Below are 20948 nucleotides of genomic sequence, written 5' to 3' on the forward strand. Positions count from 1 at the left end.
ACTGAACGCAGGTTTGATTTCTTGCCAATCCATAAGTGAGATAGATGTTCCCAACCCATGTGCTATACTCAGGCATTTTGTCAAGATATATAATTGCCTTTACAGGTGGGGGGTGTAGCTCAGTGGTAGAGCGCATGCTTTGCATGTATGAAGTCCCGGGTTCAATCCCCGGCATCTCCAGCAGGAGTCGTCATCTCTGTGAAATGAGGACTTTCCTCTTCTGTCAATTATAATGCTATAGAGCAAACAACAGAATACTTGTGGTATTCATGCAAGGTATACAAGGTGCAGCAATAACTCGAATGCAATGTTCCATTGACATTCAGCTCCCATATGGCCTATTCATCTCAGGTATTGTGAAAGTTCTTGAAATTGCGGTAGCAGTGCTTTAGGTTGTTGTGGCCGAGTGGTCAAGGCGATGGATTTGAAATCCATTGGGGTTTCCCCGCGCAGGCTCGAATCCTGTCAACAACGAAAGCTGCCGTTGAAGCCCAACGATGGTTCACTGGTAGACTTTGGGAACCGTTGCAAGCTTGGCGTGCAACCCTGCATTCCAAGCAAGTTGTCCAAGGTTGGTTTCATTGTTGTTGTATCCTTGTGCATCTAGTATTGAGGGAAAGACAAAAGAGTCGGGCTTTTCAAATTTGGGATTGAAGTGGAAACACTTAATACAGCTTAATTTCTGACCATAACATCAGTCTCTTTCACCACATAAACCCTTGTGCATTACTCGGACATTTCATCAAGGTATATAATATATCTACCAGTCAGGGGATGTAGCTCAGTGGTAGAGCGCATGCTTTGCATGTATGAAGTCCCGGGTTCGATCCCCGGCATCTCCAGCAGGAGTCCTCATCTCTCTGAAATGAGGACTTTCCTCTTCTGTCAATTATAATGCTATAGAGCAAACAACAGAATACTTGTGGTATTCAGGCAAGGTATACAAGGTGCAGCAATAACTCGAATGGAATGTTCCATTGACAATCAGCTCCCATATGGCCTATTTATCTCAGGTATTGTGAAAGTTCTTGAAATTGCGGTAACAGTGCTTTAGGTTGTTGTGGCCGAGTGGTCAAGGCGATGGATTTGAAATCCATTGGGGTTTCACCGCGCAGGTTCGAATCCTGTCAACAACGAAAGATGTATTTGAAGCCCGACACTGGTAGACGTTGGGAAGCATTGCTTGCTTGGCGTGCAACCCTGCAGTCCAAGGTCGGTTTCATGGTCGCTGTTTCCTTGTGCATCTGGTATTGATGAAAAGACACACCAGTCATGCTTTTCAAATTTGGCATAGAAGTGGAAACATGCAGCTTAATTTCTGACCCTAACATCAGTCTCTTGCACAACATAAACCCTTGTGCATTACTCAGACATTTCGTCAAGGTCTATAATATACCTAGCAGTCAGTGGATGTAACCCAACCCATGTGCTATACTCAGGCATTTTGTCAAGATATATAATTGCCTTGACAGGTGGGGGATGTAGCTCAGTGGTAGAGCGCATGCTTTGCATGTATGAAGTCCCGGGTTCGATCCCCGGCATCTCCAGCAGGAGTCGTCATCTCTCTGAAATGAGGACTTTCCTCTTCTGTCAATTATAATGCTATAGAGCAAACAACAGAATACTTGTGGTATTCAGGTAAGGTATACAAGGTGCAGCAATAACTCGAATGGAATGTTCCATTGACATTCAGCTCCCATATGGCCTATTTATCTCAGGTATTGTGAAAGTTCTTGAAATTGCGGTAACAGTGCTTTGGGTTGTTGTGGCCGAGTGGTCAAGGCGATGGATTTGAAATCCATTGGGGTTTCCCCGCGCAGGTTCGAATCCTGTCAACAACGAAAGATGCATTTGAAGCCCGACACTGGTAGACGTTGGGAAGCATTGCTTGCTTGGCGTGCAACCCTGCAGTCCAAGGTCGGTTTCAAGGTCGCTGTTTCCTTGTGCATCTGGTATTGATGAAAAGACACAACAGTCATGCTTTTCAAATTTGGCATAGAAGTGGAAACATGCAGCTTAATTTCTGACCGTAACATCAGTCTCTTGCACAACATAAACCCTTGTGCATTACTCAGACATTTCGTCAAGGTCTATAATATACCTAGCAGTCAGGGGATGTAGCCCAACCCATGTGCTATACTCAGGCATTTTGTCAAGATATATAATTGCCGTCACAGGTGGGGGATGTAGCTCAGTGGTAGAGCGCATGCTTTGCATGTATGAAGTCCCGGGTTCAATCCCTGGCATCTCCAGCAGGAGTAGTCATCTGTCTGAAATGAGGACTTTCCTCTTCTGTCAATTATAATGCTTTAGGGCAAACAACAGAATACTTGTGGTATTCAGGCAAGGTATACAAGGTGCAGCAATAACTCGAATGCAATGTTCCATTGACATTCAGCTCCCATATGGCCTATTTATCTCAGGTATTGTGAAAGTTCTTGAAATTGCGGTAACACTGCTTTAGGTTGTTGTGGCCGAGTGGTCAAGGCGATGGATTTGAAATCCATTGGGGTTTCCCCGCGCAGGTTCGAATCCTGTCAACAACGAAAGATGCATTTGAAGCCCGACAATGGTACACTGGTAGACGTTGGGAAGCATTGCTTGCTTGGCGTGCAACCCTGCAGTCCAAGGTCGGTTTCATGGTCGCTGTTTCCTTGTGCATCTGGTATTGATGAAAAGACACAACAGTCATGCTTTTCAAATTTGGCATAGAAGTGGAAACATGCAGCTTAATTTCTGACCGTAACATCAGTCTCTTGCACAACATAAACCCTTGTGCATTACTCAGACATTTCGTCAAGGTCTATAATATACCTAGCAGTCAGGGGATGTAGCCCAACCCATGTGCTATACTCAGGCATTTTGTCAAGATATATAATTGCCTTCACAGGTGGGGGATGTAGCTCAGTGGTAGAGTGCATGCTTTGCATGTATGATGTCCCGGGTTCAATCCCCGGCATCTCCAGCAGGAGTAGTCATCTGTCTGAAATGAGGACTTTCCACTTCTGTCAATTATAATGCTTTAGGGCAAACAACAGAATACTTGTGGTATTCAGGCAAGGTATACAAGGTGCAGCAATAACTCGAATGCAATGTTCCATTGACATTCAGCTCCCATATGGCCTATTTATCTCAGGTATTGTGAAAGTTCTTGAAATTGCGGTAGCAGTGCTTTAGGTTGTTGTGGCCGAGTGGTCAAGGCGATGGATTTGAAATCCATTGGGGTTTCCCCGCGCAGGCTCGAATCCTGTCAACAACGAAAGCTGCCGTTGAAGCCCAACGATGGTTCACTGGTAGACTTTGGGAACCGTTGCAAGCTTGGCGTGCAACCCTGCATTCCAAGCAAGTTGTCCAAGGTTGGTTTCATTGTTGTTGTATCCTTGTGCATCTAGTATTGAGGGAAAGACAAAAGAGTCGGGCTTTTCAAATTTGGGATTGAAGTGGAAACACTTAATACAGCTTAATTTCTGACCATAACATCAGTCTTATTCACCACATAAACCCTTGTGCATTACTCGGACATTTCATCAAGGTATATAATATATCTACCAGTCAGGGGATGTAGCTCAGTGGTAGAGCGCATGCTTCGCATGTATGAGGTCCCGGGTTCAATCCCCGCCATCTCCAGCAGAAGTTGTCATCGTTCTGAAATGGTAACTCTACTGTTCTATCAATTATAATGCTTTAGAGCTAATGAAAGAATACTTGTGGTTCTCAGGTAAGGAATTCAAAGTGCAGCAATAACTGCATTGACATTCCAGGTATATATGGCCTATTTCTGTCAGCCATTGTGAAAGTTCTTGAAATCGTGGTAACAGTAATGGAGGTTGTTGTGGCCGAGTGGTCAAGGCGATGGAGTCGAAATCCATTGGGGTCTCCCCGCACAGGTTCGAATCCTGTCAACACCGAAACATGCCCAACAATGAAACATGCTTTAGGTACCAATGCTGGCACAGTGCGTATCATTGCCTTCAGTTGACGTTCTCCCAGGTTTGTTCTCGTTCAATTCTGTCCTTTCCTCACAGTATGAATGTTTACTTGGCAGAAGGTAAGGGGTGAGACAGAAAATGTCGTGCTTTTCAAATTTTGAATAGTGGTGTAAGAACTGAACGCAGGTTTGATTTCTTGCCAATCCATAAGTGAGATAGATGTTCCCAACCCATGTGCTATACTCAGGCATTTTGTCAAGATATATAATTGCCTTTACAGGTGGGGGGTGTAGCTCAGTGGTAGAGCGCATGCTTTGCATGTATGAAGTCCCGGGTTCAATCCCCGGCATCTCCAGCAGGAGTCGTCATCTCTCTGAAATGAGGACTTTCCTCTTCTGTCAATTATAATGCTATAGAGCAAACAACAGAATACTTGTGGTATTCAGGCAAGGTATACAAGGTGCAGCAATAACTCAAATGCAATGTTCCATTGACATTCAGCTCCCATATGGCCTATTTATCTCAGGTATTGTGAAAGTTCTTGAAATTGTGGTAACAGTGCTTTAGGTTGTTGTGGCCGAGTGGTCAAGGCGATGGATTTGAAATCCATTGGGGTTTCACCGCGCAGGTTCGAATCCTGTCAACAACGAAAGATGTATTTGAAGCCCGACACTGGTAGACGTTGGGAAGCATTGCTTGCTTGGCGTGCAACCCTGCAGTCCAAGGTCGGTTTCATGGTCGCTGTTTCCTTGTGCATCTGGTATTGATGAAAAGACACACCAGTCATGCTTTTCAAATTTGGCATAGAAGTGGAAACATGCAGCTTAATTTCTGACCCTAACATCAGTCTCTTGCACAACATAAACCCTTGTGCATTACTCAGACATTTCGTCAAGGTCTATAATATACCTAGCAGTCAGTGGATGTAACCCAACCCATGTGCTATACTCAGGCATTTTGTCAAGATATATAATTGCCTTGACAGGTGGGGGATGTAGCTCAGTGGTAGAGCGCATGCTTTGCATGTATGAAGTCCTGGGTTCGATCCCCGGCATCTCCAGCAGGAGTCGTCATCTCTCTGAAATGAGGACTTTCCTCTTCTGTCAATTATAATGCTATAGAGCAAACAACAGAATACTTGTGGTATTCAGGCAAGGTATACAAGGTGCAGCAATAACTCGAATGGAATGTTCCATTGACATTCAGCTCCCATATGGCCTATTTATCTCAGTTATTGTGAAAGTTCTTGAAATTGCGGTAACAGTGCTTTAGGTTGTTGTGGCCGAGTGGTCAAGGCGATGGATTTGAAATCCATTGGGGTTTCCCCGCGCAGGTTCGAATTCTGTCAACAACGAAAGATGCATTTGAAGCCCGACAATGGTACACTGGTAGACGTTGGGAAGCATTGCTTGCTTGGTGTGCAACCATGCAGTACAAGGTTGGTTTCATGGTCGCTGTATCCTTGTGCATCTGGTATTGATGAAAAGACACAACAGTCATGCTTTTCAAATTTGGCATAGAAGTGGAAACATGCAGCTTAATTTCTGACCGTAACATCAGTCTCTTGCACAATATAAACCCTTGTGCATTACTCAGACATTTCGTCAAGGTCTATAATATACCTAGCAGTCAGGGGATGTAGCCCAACCCATGTGCTATACTCAGAAATTTTGTCAAGATATATAATTGCCTTTACAGGTGGGGGGTGTAGCTCAGTGGTAGAGCGCATGCTTTGCATGTATGAAGTCCCGGGTTCAATCCCCGGCATCTCCAGCATGAGTCGTCATCTCTCTGAAATGAGGACTTTCCTCTTCTGTCAATTATAATGCTATAGAGCAAACAACAGAATACTTGTGGTATTCAGGCAAGGTATACAAGGTGCAGCAATAACTCAAATGCAATGTTCCATTGACATTCAGCTCCCATATGGCCTATTTATCTCAGGTATTGTGAAAGTTCTTGAAATTGCGGTAACAGTGCTTTAGGTTGTTGTGGCCGAGTGGTCAAGGCGATGGATTTGAAATCCATTGGGGTTTCCCTGCGCAGGTTCGAATCCTGTCAACAACAAAAGATGCTGTTGAAGCCCAACAATGGTTCACTGGTAGACTTTGGGAACCGTTGCTAGCTTGACGTGCAACCCTGCATTCCAAGCAAGTTGTCCAAGGTTGGTTTCATTGTTGTTGTATCCTTGTGCATCTAGTATTGAGGGAAAGACAAAACAGTTGTGCTTTTCAAATTTGGCATTGAAGTGGAAACACTTAATGCAGCTTAATTTCTGACCATAACATCAGTCTCTTGCACCACATAAACCCTTGTGTATTACTCTGACATTTCATCAAGGTATATAATATGTCTACCAGTCAGGGGATGTAGCTCAGTGGTAGAGCGCATGCTTCGCATGTATGAGGTCCCGGGTTCAATCCCCGGCATCTCCAGCAGAAGTTGTCATCTGTCTGAAATGAGGACTTTCCTCTTCTGTCAATTATAATGCTTTAGAGCTAATGAAAGAATCCTTGCGGTTCTCAGGTAAGGAATTCAAAGTGCAGCAAGAACTTGATTGCCATTTGAGGTGCATTTCTCTCAGGAATTGCAAAAGTTCTTGAAATTGTGGCAACAGTGCTGTAGGTTGTTGTGGCCGAGTGGTCAAGGCGATGAAATCCATTGTTTTAGCACATACTGTATATGCAAATGAGTAGGTACAATTATTATGATTATGCACATATTACCAATTAGGGTTGCAAAATTCCGGGAATTTTCAAAAGTGGAAACTTTCCATGGGAATTCATGGGAATTTATGGGAATAAACGGCAATAAACTGGGAATTTTTTTCTAATTGATGGTTGGCTCTTCAAAGGGGACTTAAATATAGCTGAGGAAAGTTATTTTGTAGCATAATCTTGACTGAAACAAACAGATGCCATTCAAATACACTTGATATCCATGCCATTCCTCAACCACATGCACAGAGCACACTGCTTAGTGCATGGCTATTGAGACCACACCCCCTACTGGCACTGTGCATGCCTCCATCACATGTACAGAAGATCTATAGAAGACTGGACCACACTTTTAAGCCTGAAGCACAAAGACTATTGTAGACACACATTTGAGCTTCTGGACTAAACAAAGTGAAGTAAGTTTTGATGCTATAATGGGGAAATATATTTATTAAAGCTCTAGTCTACGCTTTGAAAGGTTTGAAAAAAGCATCCCCCCCCCACACACACACACCCCTCCCCTCTGTGCTCCTCCGAGCTCGTATCGTTCTCCCCTCGCAGCCTCCCACCTCCCTCTTATTTTATAAGCCTCCCACCTCCCTCTTATTTTACAAAAATAGTTCACCGAAATGTGTTTCTGAAAACATTTTAGGCGAGAAATAAGCTATGCAGTTGCTGAATCTGTCTTTATTTTCGATCGACAACGGTCAGTTTAAAAGATTTTCGAGAGCTTGCGGGCCGCGGCCCTCCGTCTCTCGAAATCCGCTGTTCCGCGTCGGCATTGCACAGCTTCTTACATAGACAATGAATGGGAACATTCCATTCCCTTTTTGAATGAGTGGGGTTGGGAGTATTGAACCTAACATCCCTGTTTTTGACTTCACCCATGAAACAACTAATTAAAACATGTTCTGTTCTACTTTCAAATAAATCTGTTGAAATATCTGTTGAAAACATTTTGTATGGATGTTTTCTTATGACTTCTGTTCATATTTATGCTTGGATATAATATATTACCAGTTAGTTCCCCTAAATTCCCATTAATTCCCATAATTCTCATTATTCCCATGGAGAGTTTCCAAATATGGAATATTTCCAAAATGATTAACTATGGAGTGTTTTTGTAACGTCCGCTAAATTGGTCAATTGTCCATCAGGTGAAACTTGCACTTCACTAACGAACGGGGAGTTTCTCCCATTTTACGGCAACCAATCACACATTATGTCAAATTAACACTCAGGTGCTATTTGTGAATCTAGCTGTTGCCAAAGGTATTCATTGAGCTTGACTACAACAGAATAACCACAATATCTGATCGTCGAGGAACCTGGTCAGGTAAATAATTAACTAGGCACTCTCTGTTTGAGGAAGAGGGAGAGGTGGAAGATTGTTGGACAGTAAACATTCAGTCTGCATTTAAAAAAATAGCACAACCCTGAAAGATATAAGGAATATTTCCAGGGTCCACTGACTTTCTGAAAAAAAAAAACATCTAAACATTCTGACCACTATTATTTATACAATGCCAAAGGAACTTTTCACTTGAGGGCATTGGCTTTTTATACAAAACGATAACTTAAGCATTAATTAAACATTTTGGGTCATGACCTTTGCAGGTGAGTTATGTTTTTGTGTTAAACAATATCAGCTATTTTGACAAATGCAACTCAGGCTTTGAGAAAGTTAACACCGTTTCAAGAAATGAGCCAAAGCAATTGAGGAATAATTGTATTTTCTTAACGAGGTTCCTCCACGTTCATAACTCGTGCTTATTCTATTGTAGTAAAGCAAGTTAACAATCTATGGAGAAAAGAAAGGAGGGGGGGGGGGGGGGGGAATCTATAGTACAGTAATGATATTCATGGTATATTTGAATGACAGATTTTGACATTTGAATGGATTTTTGTGTATGTGATGACTTACACAATGAAATAATTCATACATGTTTTGGGGAGAACAACTATTCAACTGAGAAGCAACAAAATCAGTTTTAATAAGCAAGATACATTCCATTGGTAATTGTGCAAATTTTAGATAATTGTACATAGTCATTTTGCATATTCTCAGACAAACTGTAAGTATTCTTACACCATATTTCAGCTGGAGGTGGATATCAACCCACTAGGATGATTAAATAAAAGTATAAAACATGTAATTTCATTTACATTTAGGGCATTTAGCAGACACTTTTATCCAGAGCGACTTATCATAAATACATATGTCAGAAGAACATTGTCATTTCTGAGAACCTGAGGAAGGGGCCTGAGAAAATGTATGGATGTCTGTGTTTTTTCCCTAGAGGGCAGCAGAGGGAAGGAGAACCATATTCATGCGTTCATTTTTTCTCTATAACTATGCCATTTTTAATTGCTTCCGTCAGAATATTTTGGGATTTGTTTTTGAAATTGTAATTTTTAATGGAGACACAACAGGTGAATAGGGGGGAAATAGAAGTAATATGTATTCCAATGAAAGGTCCACAGTCGATTACTTGATTGCATGAAGACAATTGTTTTTTTGTATTACAAGTTTTCTGAAAATAATGATGCATTATCGAATCAAAAGCTGTGGTCATTTGCATACATTTCCAAGAATAAACATAGGCAAAAACCCAGGGTAAAATATGATGTTTCATTTTGTTGACATATTGGAGTCAAAGGTTTTCACAGATTTGGATATCTCTTTGTATCAATCGGTCAGAAAAAAAATGGTATAAAAATGGCCATGTGTTTAGTAATATATATACATATTATATGAACAAACCCCTTTGTTAAAACCCTCCAGAAGGGTCTTACATGACGTCTGGTTCAGATTCTGAGAAAAAAAAAACTGATTTTAGAGAAAACAGCATTTAAAGATATGGCTTGTAAACAAATGTAGAAAGACACTAGGGTAAAAATAAAAAATGATATATAACCATGGAACACCCTAGTTGACTAAATTATTTTCTGTATGTTATTTCAAAATATGCAAATAAGGCATCTAAAGGTGACTTTTGGTGAATTTAGGAGACATCTAAACACAAACAAAATAATAAACAACAATAAAATGTAAATAACATTTACATTTTTATTTTCCTATGTTTTCTTTCTACTTGTGAAAAAAACAATGCAAAATCTCGGAATTGACAAGTGCATAAACAAAAATAGGTTTTTGCCTTATTAGGGTTATTGACTCAATTAAGCCTCTTTGTCATATTTGCCAAAAAAACATACAAAATGAAAGCTGTTTTATAAATACCTCAATCCCATTACTTTGATTAGCCCCAGAAACTCTTGTGTATCTGAGTGTGTCCCTTTAAGAAATAGACTGGGAGAACGGACTTTTTATTTACATTTTATACTTCTGTTTTTAATCAATCTCTGGCACACAAATTTCCTTGGGGATAAACAAAGTTATCCTATGTAATCTATAATTTCTGAAAGCTTTTATGCTCAATTGCTCAAAGTATAAAAACTGCCAATTAAAGTCCAATGCATTTTGAATAAAATGGCCCTCTGTTTAAAAGTGTATATACGTTAAATGTGTTTCTGTTTATCACTATGAAACTTGAAACACTGGTGGAAAAACTCAGTAAACTCACAATGAACCTTTTGCAGAAAAGGAGAGTGCAGTCCGAGTCTGAAAATTGTTGTTTCTATGATCATTTTTGCAACAAGACTATTGTTTTTGTGTAGATAAGTTCGATTACATTTTGTGGATCCAATCAACAAAACCAAAAATAGCACCTTGTGTTTATTGATGCTACTTTCTTTCTTTTTTGTATGGATTCTGCCTTTACATTCAATTCCGCACAGCAGATGTAGGTCAGCCCTGATACCACCAGGTGGAGACCTTGTGTAGCAATTTCAACAAGGAAGCATGAGACGGTATTCAGTTTAATCAAGCTGCACAGTCCATATCAAGAACAAAAATAGATAAGTAATTTTACCTCCAAAATAAAGTGAAGGATTAAAGTTTGTCATGCTGAAGTGTTTCGAGGGCATGCATTTTTTTTGAATGGTTTTGAATTTAAACCAAAGATCTTGTTATTCTGTTTCTACTGTATAAAATGTATGTTTCAATGTGATAAGTATGTTTATAATTCCGAGGTCTATGAACTCAAGTTAAAGATCACATTTCTAGATGAAATCCTCCAGGTTAAAGAAATATATTTAACCTTATTAAACTAATTATTTATTTTGGTAAATAATCCTGATGTTTTTCCATGGGCAACTTGTTCTCCCTGTAATTATTTTAATCTTTGGGGTTTTGCTCCAAAGCAAGATTCATTTTTTAACAAACATGATTTGAGATAATGGCAGGCTTCACAAGAAAAACACAAAAAGCTTTTAAAAAAAAAGTAAGCCTATAAGGGTAGGAGGGAATTTGGAAATGATATCAAATCTAAAAATATATCTTAATATCTTAAAATAATGACTTAGTGTAGTATGTCATTATTTTGAGATACTAAGTCATTTTTTTTGACACTACGTCATTTTTAAAACTACATAATTGTTTTGATTTGTTATGTCACTATTTTTAGACACTAAGTCATTATTTAGAGAACGCTATTGCTTTATGTGACAGTGGCGTTTGGACGTAGAACGACTTCAAACTGTGTTCCCTTCAAATAGATTTTCCTAATTGGGGGTTTTATTTTGAAATTCCACCACCGGATGAGTGAAAGTCTATATGAAGTCTTCCTTGACTGTGGTCAACTAATCAGTGTTGAAGCACAACAGTAGGTCGCGACGTGCCTGTCAACTCCAGGAGGAACCGGGATCTGCGCACTGGAGCCGGGGAGAGCGACAACGAGCTTCGCCGCGTTCGGGAGACATTTCTAGAGATTTTCCACGTTTGCTTTAATTTTTCTCCGCCGAAGGCGACAAGTGTCACTTTTAAATCCCCGAAGTTGGTCTCCGCGCACCTTTTAACATGGCTTCAACGACCTGCACCAGGTTTACCGATGAGTACCAGCTGTACGAAGAGCTGGGGAAGTAAGTCTTCTTCATGTTTACTGATGTGTTTAATCGAAAGTTAAACTGAAGCTTTGTCGCTTTCACTGTGCGTGTTGTGATTCACCGAGCGTTACCTGTTCCTACCTTGAGAGCGCGTGCGGACAGGACGTCGCGCGAACTCCTTTCCTTCGATTTAATTCAACCTCGGTTATCAACGAAGTTGAACACATTAATGAGTACGAATTGAACCACGGTGCCGTGTGTTTTAATACCTCCCCATATTTGTCTCAACTTTTTGTTTTTATTCGGGCGGTGCTGCTCGTTAACGCCCATCGGCGCATGTTTGTGAAGAATGCTGTTTTGATAAAGTTGTTTTATGTTTTTTAAAGAAACGCCACCGTGTGACTTGCAACAATATAATAGTGGCACGTCACGATTCGTCTGTAACATAACGCGCGCTCCAACAGGTTTGCACCCCTGGCGACTTGCCAGGCAGGTGAAAACATGCAGTAGGCCTAATGTGGATGGAATCCGGTGTCGGTGTCACCTGAGTGGCTCTCAGCCGCCGTAGTGAAACGAAGCCTCCAACGAGACCTAAACGTGTTTCTCGGTCATTTGGACTGTGTTTGGACAAGTTTCCGCCCTTGTGCTAAAAAAAAAAAGTGACTGGTTGAAATTCCTCAGTGGTGTGCCTGTGGTACCATACACAATAATTCACAGTTCATTTGTTTTTCCTACACAGTCAACGACTGTATATGTTTGCTTTTCTTTCTTTTGTTGACACAGGCAGCTAAGCACTTCCACATTACATTCACACAGTTAAACACCGTTTAGTTACCCGTGTTGACCTGGCTTCAGGTTAAATCATAGAGTGAATACAGGTTATAGCAGCCCCAGCTGATTGCAACAAATGCATACAAATCTATAATCCTTCCCTTGCAACTATGATGAGGGGTCTTAGAGTAGTGTTAAACTAAAAACAAGTTCAAGATCACAATGTTACTGTCAAACAAACAACATGTTTGATGCATATTTTTGGTCAACCTCTCCCTGTACTGACTCTGACCCCAACTCCTCCGTAGGGGAGCTTTCTCCGTGGTGAGGCGGTGCATGAAGATTTCCACAGGGCAGGAATACGCTGCCAAGATCATCAATACCAAGAAGCTGTCTGCCAGGGGTGAGTACGTGTCATGTTGCCCTGTAATGTGGCTTTTAACTCGACTGTAGACCCATGAGGTCACTCTGCGACTGGAGGCTATCTTGGCTTCAAACGCTTCCTTTTCATAAGAGCCATGTCACCCTTCAAGCCAACTTCCTCTTTCTTTGTTTTCCAACGCCATCACCAGTTGTCTCCGGGTCTCTACTAGTGGGAGGTGGTTACATCTTCCTCCTGCAGCTTTTAATTCGCTTTCGATTTCAATTCTTCCCAGTTTTGCAACTCATTCTGTGACAACAACCTCTTGATGTCTGATGAGCAGTTGATGAATCACGGTGCAGCTTTTCACATGGACACACAAGCCTGTGAAGGCAAATTGGTGGCAGAATCGAGGGGGAAAACTCTCTTCCCTTAAGAATGAAGCAAAGACATGGATTCTTTTATTTTCCTCTCCTTGCCATTTTTTATTCTACCCATCATTATCTATGCAGTGTGGGTGGCTGGATGTTGCGCGGCTGATTGATCCCTGCTCAAGACGCCCGTGCACAAACAAGAGGAGATGGGCTTGAAAAGGCACAAAAACAAGTGTTGGTGAGCGATAGCGCAGCAGCAGATGTAGCGTCCCATGGGGGAAGTGGGGGGTTTTCTCACAGCATCAACAGCTGCATGAAGAAAAGCAAAAGGGGGGGAGGGATGGGGGGGTATAAAAAAACACAAACAATGACACGAAACAGTGGAAAATCACATGAAACAGTGGAAAAATAAAATCTATTTATCTTTTCTCCATGGTTACAACAAGATCTGTCTCCAAAATGGTGAAAAACTGGACGCTTGAATAAAAAGGCTTCCAGCAGCGAGGGGAGAACGGGAGCGATGAAGGAGAGAGGAGGCCAGATGTTTAGAGACGAGGAGTCCGTGATTGATTCCATGCTCGGGTTGCTTTGGCCAGATGCCTTCGCTGAGGCCGAGCCTCTCACCTGAAGGGGAAGACGAGAGTGAAGTGGAAAGACGAGATGAGGCGAAGGGTGTGTAGTGTAGTGTGTGTTCAAGGTGAAAGCCAAGGAAGCAATAAGAAGAGATCTCATTACCACTTTGTTATTTTTGTGTTTGTTAAGTGGGAGTTCTAGTCTCTCTTTCCATAGATAAGGATGCTTTATTATAATTCAGGTCTTATTTCTGTAGTTTTTATCCATCCATATTAATGACATGAACATTGACTATTTAGGCAATAGCCTCTGGTTGGACAAACTTATTTGGAAGAGAAAACGAAGGCAGAGCCACGTGATCTGTTAACTTCAAAAAGCCTTTTTAGATGGTATCTCCTGCCACACCCATTAAACAGAAATACATTTATTCACATTTTCATTTCAAAATAAAACAATTTCCTCTGCATAACCAAATATGGTGCGTGCTTCCATCAGCTAGTACCAACTATTATTTCAATCCATAATATCATGACATCCATCCATCAATCAACCTGCAACTTTTAGCAGCACAGAGCCATCAAATACCTGAAGTTTATTGATTAGGTTGCGGGTGCAGGTTACGAATATCAGCTGATCGACCGCCGATCACATCAGATGAAGCATCGATTTTGATTGAGCGGCTCAGTTGGGTAATCATCAACGTATAGCCCAGTATGCGAACAGATGCATAGATATGAGATTAATAGAATTTAAACTACACACTTGAGCCTGAAATCATGACAACCACCATAATCTGGTTCACAGGGGTTCTCCGTGACTGAAGTGGTATTCAAAAGAGGGTGCTGAAGGCCCGTTCTGTCTTCAGTCCGATACAGTAGAGTATTGTTCGATCAGCTGAGAGAAAGTGAAGCAGGCAGCCCGAACTGAAGGTCACGTTCAATGAGGGGAAACCCCAGACTCGCTGCCAACGCTGCTGCTGCTGCGTGATGAGAACTCCCAAACAGGAAGCTCCGTCTAATTGGAGAGGTTTAATGCGGCTGTAAACGTTGGCTTCACACCAGCGGCAGCAACTCCTGGTGCAGCGCAGAGAATGTTTTTTTTTTTTTTTTTTTTTGGACGGAACTATCTTGGCCAACTCTGATACCGAAAGTAAACACAGTCATAATTCATGAGCATACATAGTTGTTGGACATCATAGTGTATTTTCCCCATTTGTGTTTCATGTTGGACCTTGAGCGCTGGATTGTCGTATCCAGCGGGAACGTACGTGTGCAATCACTTGAAGTATACTATCGGAATAATTTATAGGAAAAGTACATTGCAAGGTCAGCCCTCCTGCAGGGGAACAGGAAGTGGGCCGTTGATATGGAGATGACACACAGCTTGGATTGAGAGCAGCGTTTGTGTGACTCCCTAAGGTGCAGCCTCCACTTTGATTTGATCCTGAATCATGGATTCTCTCAAGAAACGAGCATTTTTGTGGCTGTTGCTCACGTCTCATTTAATTAGTGAGCACGTTTGAAGTGGCAGCGCTTCTCTTCCTGGTTTATGTGGGCTTGTGTGAACACTGTGGTGCTTTTTGTTAAGGCTTGTGGTATCTTCAATAAACGGGTAATTGTTAAATTGGAAGTGATGCGGCCTGAACATGAACTACAATATTTTTTTCCCATTTCTCATTCAATGACGACGGGAGGAGAATCGACGCCCATCGGCTTCCGTGTCGCAGCGTCAGAGGAATTATTCGCTTGAGTTGAAATATTTCAAGTTGATAGAAAATGCTTCATTCCCGTCATTCACACCGGTGACTTTGCATAGACTTTATATGCGATAGTGTTCGGGGTGAATAACTTTTCGTGGTGAATTCCCACAAAGACTGTGATGGTTTCAAAAACCCCGCCAGTGAAATCATCAAATGCCTCTCTCACGCAAATGTATTGAATCCTTTCATGCAAATATTTACCCATAATTGTGGATGACAGTCATTTGTATCATCAACGTAACGTAACATGTCGCTGCCAAGTCCCTGAGGGTTCAGGGTTTGTTGGGGTTTGGCCCAAGACTACATTTGCCATGTTGGCAATATTTTCTTTCCTTTTACTCTTTACTTCATCACAGACCAGCGCCTAAAGATATGACGTTAAACAGTAATTTGTAATTTGTGTGTCACTTTTCCTAAGCGCCTCCCTTCAAAATAAAAGCCCTCATACTGAGCAAGCACAGAACATGTAACTCAAACATTATCCAGATGTACTTAACTGAAAAACCGTCTCCAGTGTCGGCGCATGAAGGGGGAAACTGGGGCAGCGGTTAAACACAGACCTAGTGATGCTTGGACTCAGCGGAGTGGAAATTATCACTTGACAAACCCACCAGGCTGTGGAAAAGCTAGCTATGGTTCAGGAGCCAGCCATTCTGTGTCGTTCTGCTTCTGGAAAATACCCGAGGCCCCAGCCGCTCACCGTGAACTCTTCATTCCCATGGAAACAAAAGAGATGGAGAGCTAAATATAGTCTCTGGGGGTAACATAGGCGCTGAAGTATATTACAGTCTTTGTGCTGTTAATTATGCAAGTGCACGGTGCTCTCGGTGTTCTGTGAATCACTCGGCTCAGACACATCCAGCTAAACAATAATATGACTAAAATAGGCCGCTTTTCATCTAGCGTCACTTAACAGCAGTGATGTTCGTCTTAAGTCACCCACATACATACGTACACAGACTTCAGCTCAACACGCCGGAGCCGACGTCTTTTTATCTCCGCCGGAAGGCCGACCTGGGGTGAGGGCCCCTCTGTAGGCGTGGACAGGGGTCCCGGTATAAACCACAGAGCGTCTCCACTAAGTGCTCCATTAGTGCACACGCCACTGGTCGGCGTCTGTGCCATGCCAGCGGTTGGCTTAGCAGCTAATGTCAGGGACTCAGCATGCCGTTAACACACTACCCTGCTTAGACCAGACATGAAAGCGATGGATCAAGATGTAGTGTGTATGTGCGTGTCACAAAGTGGAAAGGACACGTAACGCAATGTGCCGTGTGTATTTGAGTGTGTCTCGTCATTGTATCCACAGCTCACCCCTCAGGTTCTGGCTGACCCACATGGTCTCCGACTGTGATGACCAGCGAGCGGCTCACGCAGCCCTGTTGACACAAGCATAAGTGATGACTCAGAGAGCCCTGGGAGAATATGCTCGAGTCTCCATCATCGTTTAAGTAGTCTGCCATGTCAAGAGTGTGACCTCTGACCCATATCAATTCCATTTAAGACCCCGGCTCCACCATCTCTTATTAGCTGAATTTGAATTACATTTTTTAAAATTATAAAACAAAGCCTAGGCATATTTAAATCCAACACACTTTGTCAAACGTGGATCGGACAGTCACTTTTATTTTTCTTTTAGGTTGAAAGCGTCTTGATGTTTTTTGAATGAAGCTTCCATTTTCCGTGAATACAGCTGCGAGCCTCCCTTTGTGTGTGCGGCAGTGAGTGGGAGAGCTTGGTGAAAATGTTGTTTTGAAAAGGTTACACGCCAACAAACACGGATTGAAGCAGGATATTTCATTAGATTGTGGAAACAGTCAGAGTGAAAAGGACAGTTGTGTAAGTGTGTCAGGAGGAGAGGAAGCCTCCCCTTGTTGACTTGTCTTGTGGATATTTGTTGTGTATTCCTCTACATGGAGTACAAAATCCTTTTTGTTTATGGTGTCACCACCAGTATACTTTTCTGTTGATGACTGTGTGTTTAGCAAATAGGATTCGCTGTCAACGTTCATGTTCACTGAAAATTCACTTGCGTTTCCTGTGTCTGAGTATCACAGGAGAAACAGATGGAGTTTAGTTTTATCTCCTTGCATTTTTTTAAGTGTATAAATTGACTCAGCTGATGCAAAGGCTCTTTACTGCCTTTTACTTTCTGCTTTGAACTGGATTTGGAGTCCATATGCGATCCATCATACGAGGGAAACTCTGCCTCGCACTAGTGTGTATATTTGTGTTTATTCACCCAGGCTCCCTCTTCTTTCAACTGATGCACAGCTGCTCGCGGCGGGCTAAAAATACCTCATTAGAAGTACGCAAGGGAGCGTGAAAGACAGAAATCAGGCTGCTGCGTTTATAGAGCAACGGGAGAGGTGGACTCCCCGATCCTCATCTCTGCCCCCCCCAGTTTCCCCATCAATCAAAAAGAGGAACTGCCTCTCGTTATGAAATAATAATTTGTGTTATTTTTACTTCAGCTCGAGCTGAAGAGGAGATGAATAAAAGAAAGTATGATAAGGGGAGGTGAAGGTATGGAGGCGCACAAGTCGGAGAAAATCAACAGCATGAAATATTTATAAGATGGACTCACGCTGTTGAATGGCCTCAATCACAAAACTGACTCAAGGAACTGTGATTGTTATTTAACTGTTCAACAATATGATACACCAGGTGGTGACCTTTCCCGTGTGTTACTCACTATATTGTTTTCATTCTATTTCTTGGCTGCAGCAGGCGCGGCAGGTATTGACTGTTAGACGATAAAACGCATCGGCGGCTGCCAAGTTGATTTGTCTGCTATCAGCCACTCAATCAAAGCTCACAGGAGGCATCAATACTGATAAGCTGCATTGTCTCATCTGTTGTGGAATAATACCACTAGGGGGATTTCTGTGGATTACAGTCTCCGTTTCAAAATCAATCCTTCATTTTAATGAATAAACCTGTAGTAGAAAAGGCTACTTTTCCCTCCTGTTGGCTTTCTTTTGACTAAAATCAACTCGAGGTGAGTGGATGTTTTAGGGCTGATGGCGATATTGTAGAATTTAAACATCTGTGCTGAGTTTGGGCGGTTCAAAATGACTTTGCTCAGTGACCAAGCTAAGATCATGTGGGACTTCCAGATCCAGACAAACCGGTGATGGCTAACCAGCCAGACATCGTGGAGGTGCACTGAGGGCTGTAACCCCCAAACTAGGACAGTGGCTCCAGCAGAGTCCAGGATCAACATCTGATGGATATATACACACACTCAGGTGCTGACTCTTCCCATCTCTTAGACACACAGGGATAAACTGGAGTATTCCCACTGGGCTTTATTCTAAATCCTCATTTAGCCAAGTAGGGCAGCCACTTGAGGGACAGGCTGCCTGCTTTTAATTAGGGCTTCTTTGTCCGTCTGAGAGAGACTGGCTGCTCCAATCTGGAGACGGCATCTTCCAGCGGTGCTCTCCTCCGCCTTAATAACCACTGTGCTGACTCCGTCAGAGCTCAAGGTCTGTCCCTTTGGAAATGCAAACTGTTCTCTGTCCTTTTCTTATCTCCGTCCTCTGCCCGCTGCTGTGAATGGGACGAGGGAGGCCATTATTCTTCATGGCATTGACCTCTTAACTTCTGTGTTCATCACTCTCTGTAGAGATAAGGACAAAGTGTGAATGTGTTGGTGACTAGTGTTGCGTGGTATGACGATACTAGAAAATAATTGTGATGTTTTATTAGCACCAGTACTTAATATGACGGTGTTTTAATGAGTTGTTGTGTAGAGGACTGAATGGATCCTCAAGAGGACAGAATTAACCTTGCAGCAGGTAAAACAGAAACAACATTAATATATCCTATATAATCCAGGATTTAGCTAGCATAGCTAATTAGAAGGAAGGAATCAACAAATGAGGTTAAAAGATTATTAAAGCAGGACACGAACCGCTCGTCGGCTGCACAGTCCCGCACTGAGCTGGTGTCGGCATCAGCAGAACTCCATTAAAAAAGCAAGGAAAATAACAACGCAGCCCTAATTCCCAACCTAATGAACTGATAAAATTAGACTCAGAATCTTTTCTGAATCCATGCAAGCATCTCCTGTAATCCGGCAAACACATAATCCACCAAAGAGCAGCTCCCCCAACAATTTTGAGTGTCAAACACATTCTGGTGACATTTTATGCATCAATTTAAGTGTCTTTATGCAAAGCAAAAGGGTGACGGTGTTCTTGCATGGTGTTATTATAGACACATGAGGTGGTTTGATCTCAATTTATTTATTTGGCAAAATTAAGAAGCTGCATCCATGAAGGACTGAACTTCCTGGATCGTGTTGCATCACATCGATCGTCTCACCGGTATCTGAAACAACACGTCCCCACCTATGCAATAAATGTGTTAATTGCACTTTGCATCACTCACAACGTTATATTTGTAGGTCATTAAAACTCACTGTGTTAATGAAGTTAAACAACGTGAGACGGCATTGTAAATGACGTCCACAGAGCTTTCTTCTTATGAAAACCCAGCACCACCCTGGGGTTTCTCCTCGAGTAATTAATGGTGACTATATCGCTGATGCAGCTCGCTGAAGTTGCCTCGTGTCTCAGAGGGACACGAGCAGGACTGAGTAAGTCACAGCTTTCCTGATGTCTGGGCGGCCCACACATATTGTCCCCCTACAGCAGAGGTGAAAAGTTGGCAGACCCAAAGGCGTCCATCCCTCCAGGGACCCTCCTGGCAAAGATCTTGTTTTGTCTCTCTGCTTCGCTCGCTTCCCCTCCCTTCACTATGTTTACTCTCTCGTGCTCAATGGATGAAATCAGGGATTGCGTCATTCACTGGAGCTGATTTTAGTCATGTTTTTAAGGGCGGCCACAGTCTGATGGGTTGCATCGGGCCAGACGGTTTGGAACGTAAACACTGTCTGCTGTTTTAATACACTATGATGCAGATCATGACAGTGACTACGTTTGCATGCTCCATATATTCTGATTGTTGCCCTTATTCCCCCAAATATTTGTTTTAATTTGCTATTTAGCCATTTCGCTACTTTTTTTCCCAACGTTTCCAGCAGTTGTGGACTCGGTGGACAGTATACTCAGCTTCTCTTTTTAATTCCTTCAACCGCCTTCTTGAAGAGGTTGTTGTTGTGATATTTGCTCATATCCAAAAACCTGTTGATATCGAAGTCCTTCATAATGCTTAAAAGTAGGTGTGTTTTGATCATGCATCTCTACTCCAGCTTTACAAACTGTTGGCTAGTTGGTTTGTGTACAGGAAACGGGAAAGAGGTTGTGTGTCACAAAGTGTCATATATATCTGTATACATGTCCAATGAATGCTCCTAAAACATGAAATATATCAACAATCAGACATGTTAACATGAAATTCTCCATTCATGTGATCCAAAGGGTTTAAAAGACCTTTTTCATTTCAGCTGGACTTTAAGAACATTTATTTCCAAATGTCCTCATAGAAGAAGAGGAAGCAAACGGAACAGCAAGGCTGATGTGTTGTGGTGAGGATAAACAGAAGCAGAAA

At 42.2% G+C, this 20948-nt stretch overlaps 1 protein-coding gene across 14 annotated transcripts in view; it reads left to right on the plus strand.

The window, feature by feature from the left end:
• Positions 1–11363: 11363 nt before the first annotated feature.
• The window catches only part of camk2d1 (calcium/calmodulin-dependent protein kinase (CaM kinase) II delta 1), a gene marked incomplete at its 3' end in the record, with an annotated part of 57751 nt that continues 48166 nt past the window's right edge, over positions 11364–20948 (plus strand). For all 14 annotated transcript variants that reach the window (XM_084002649.1, XM_084002646.1, XM_084002651.1 and 11 more), the window contains exons 1-2: positions 11364–11626; positions 12670–12764. In XM_084002649.1, the coding sequence (XP_083858775.1) occupies positions 11565–11626; positions 12670–12764 (157 nt within the window). In that variant the 5' untranslated portion in view covers positions 11364–11564. The remainder of the gene's footprint in view (positions 11627–12669; positions 12765–20948) is intronic.

The sequence above is a fragment of the Eutrigla gurnardus genome, assembly GCF_963514095.1.
Source record: "Eutrigla gurnardus genome assembly, chromosome: 23".
NCBI classification, from domain to species: domain Eukaryota; kingdom Metazoa; phylum Chordata; class Actinopteri; order Perciformes; family Triglidae; genus Eutrigla; species Eutrigla gurnardus.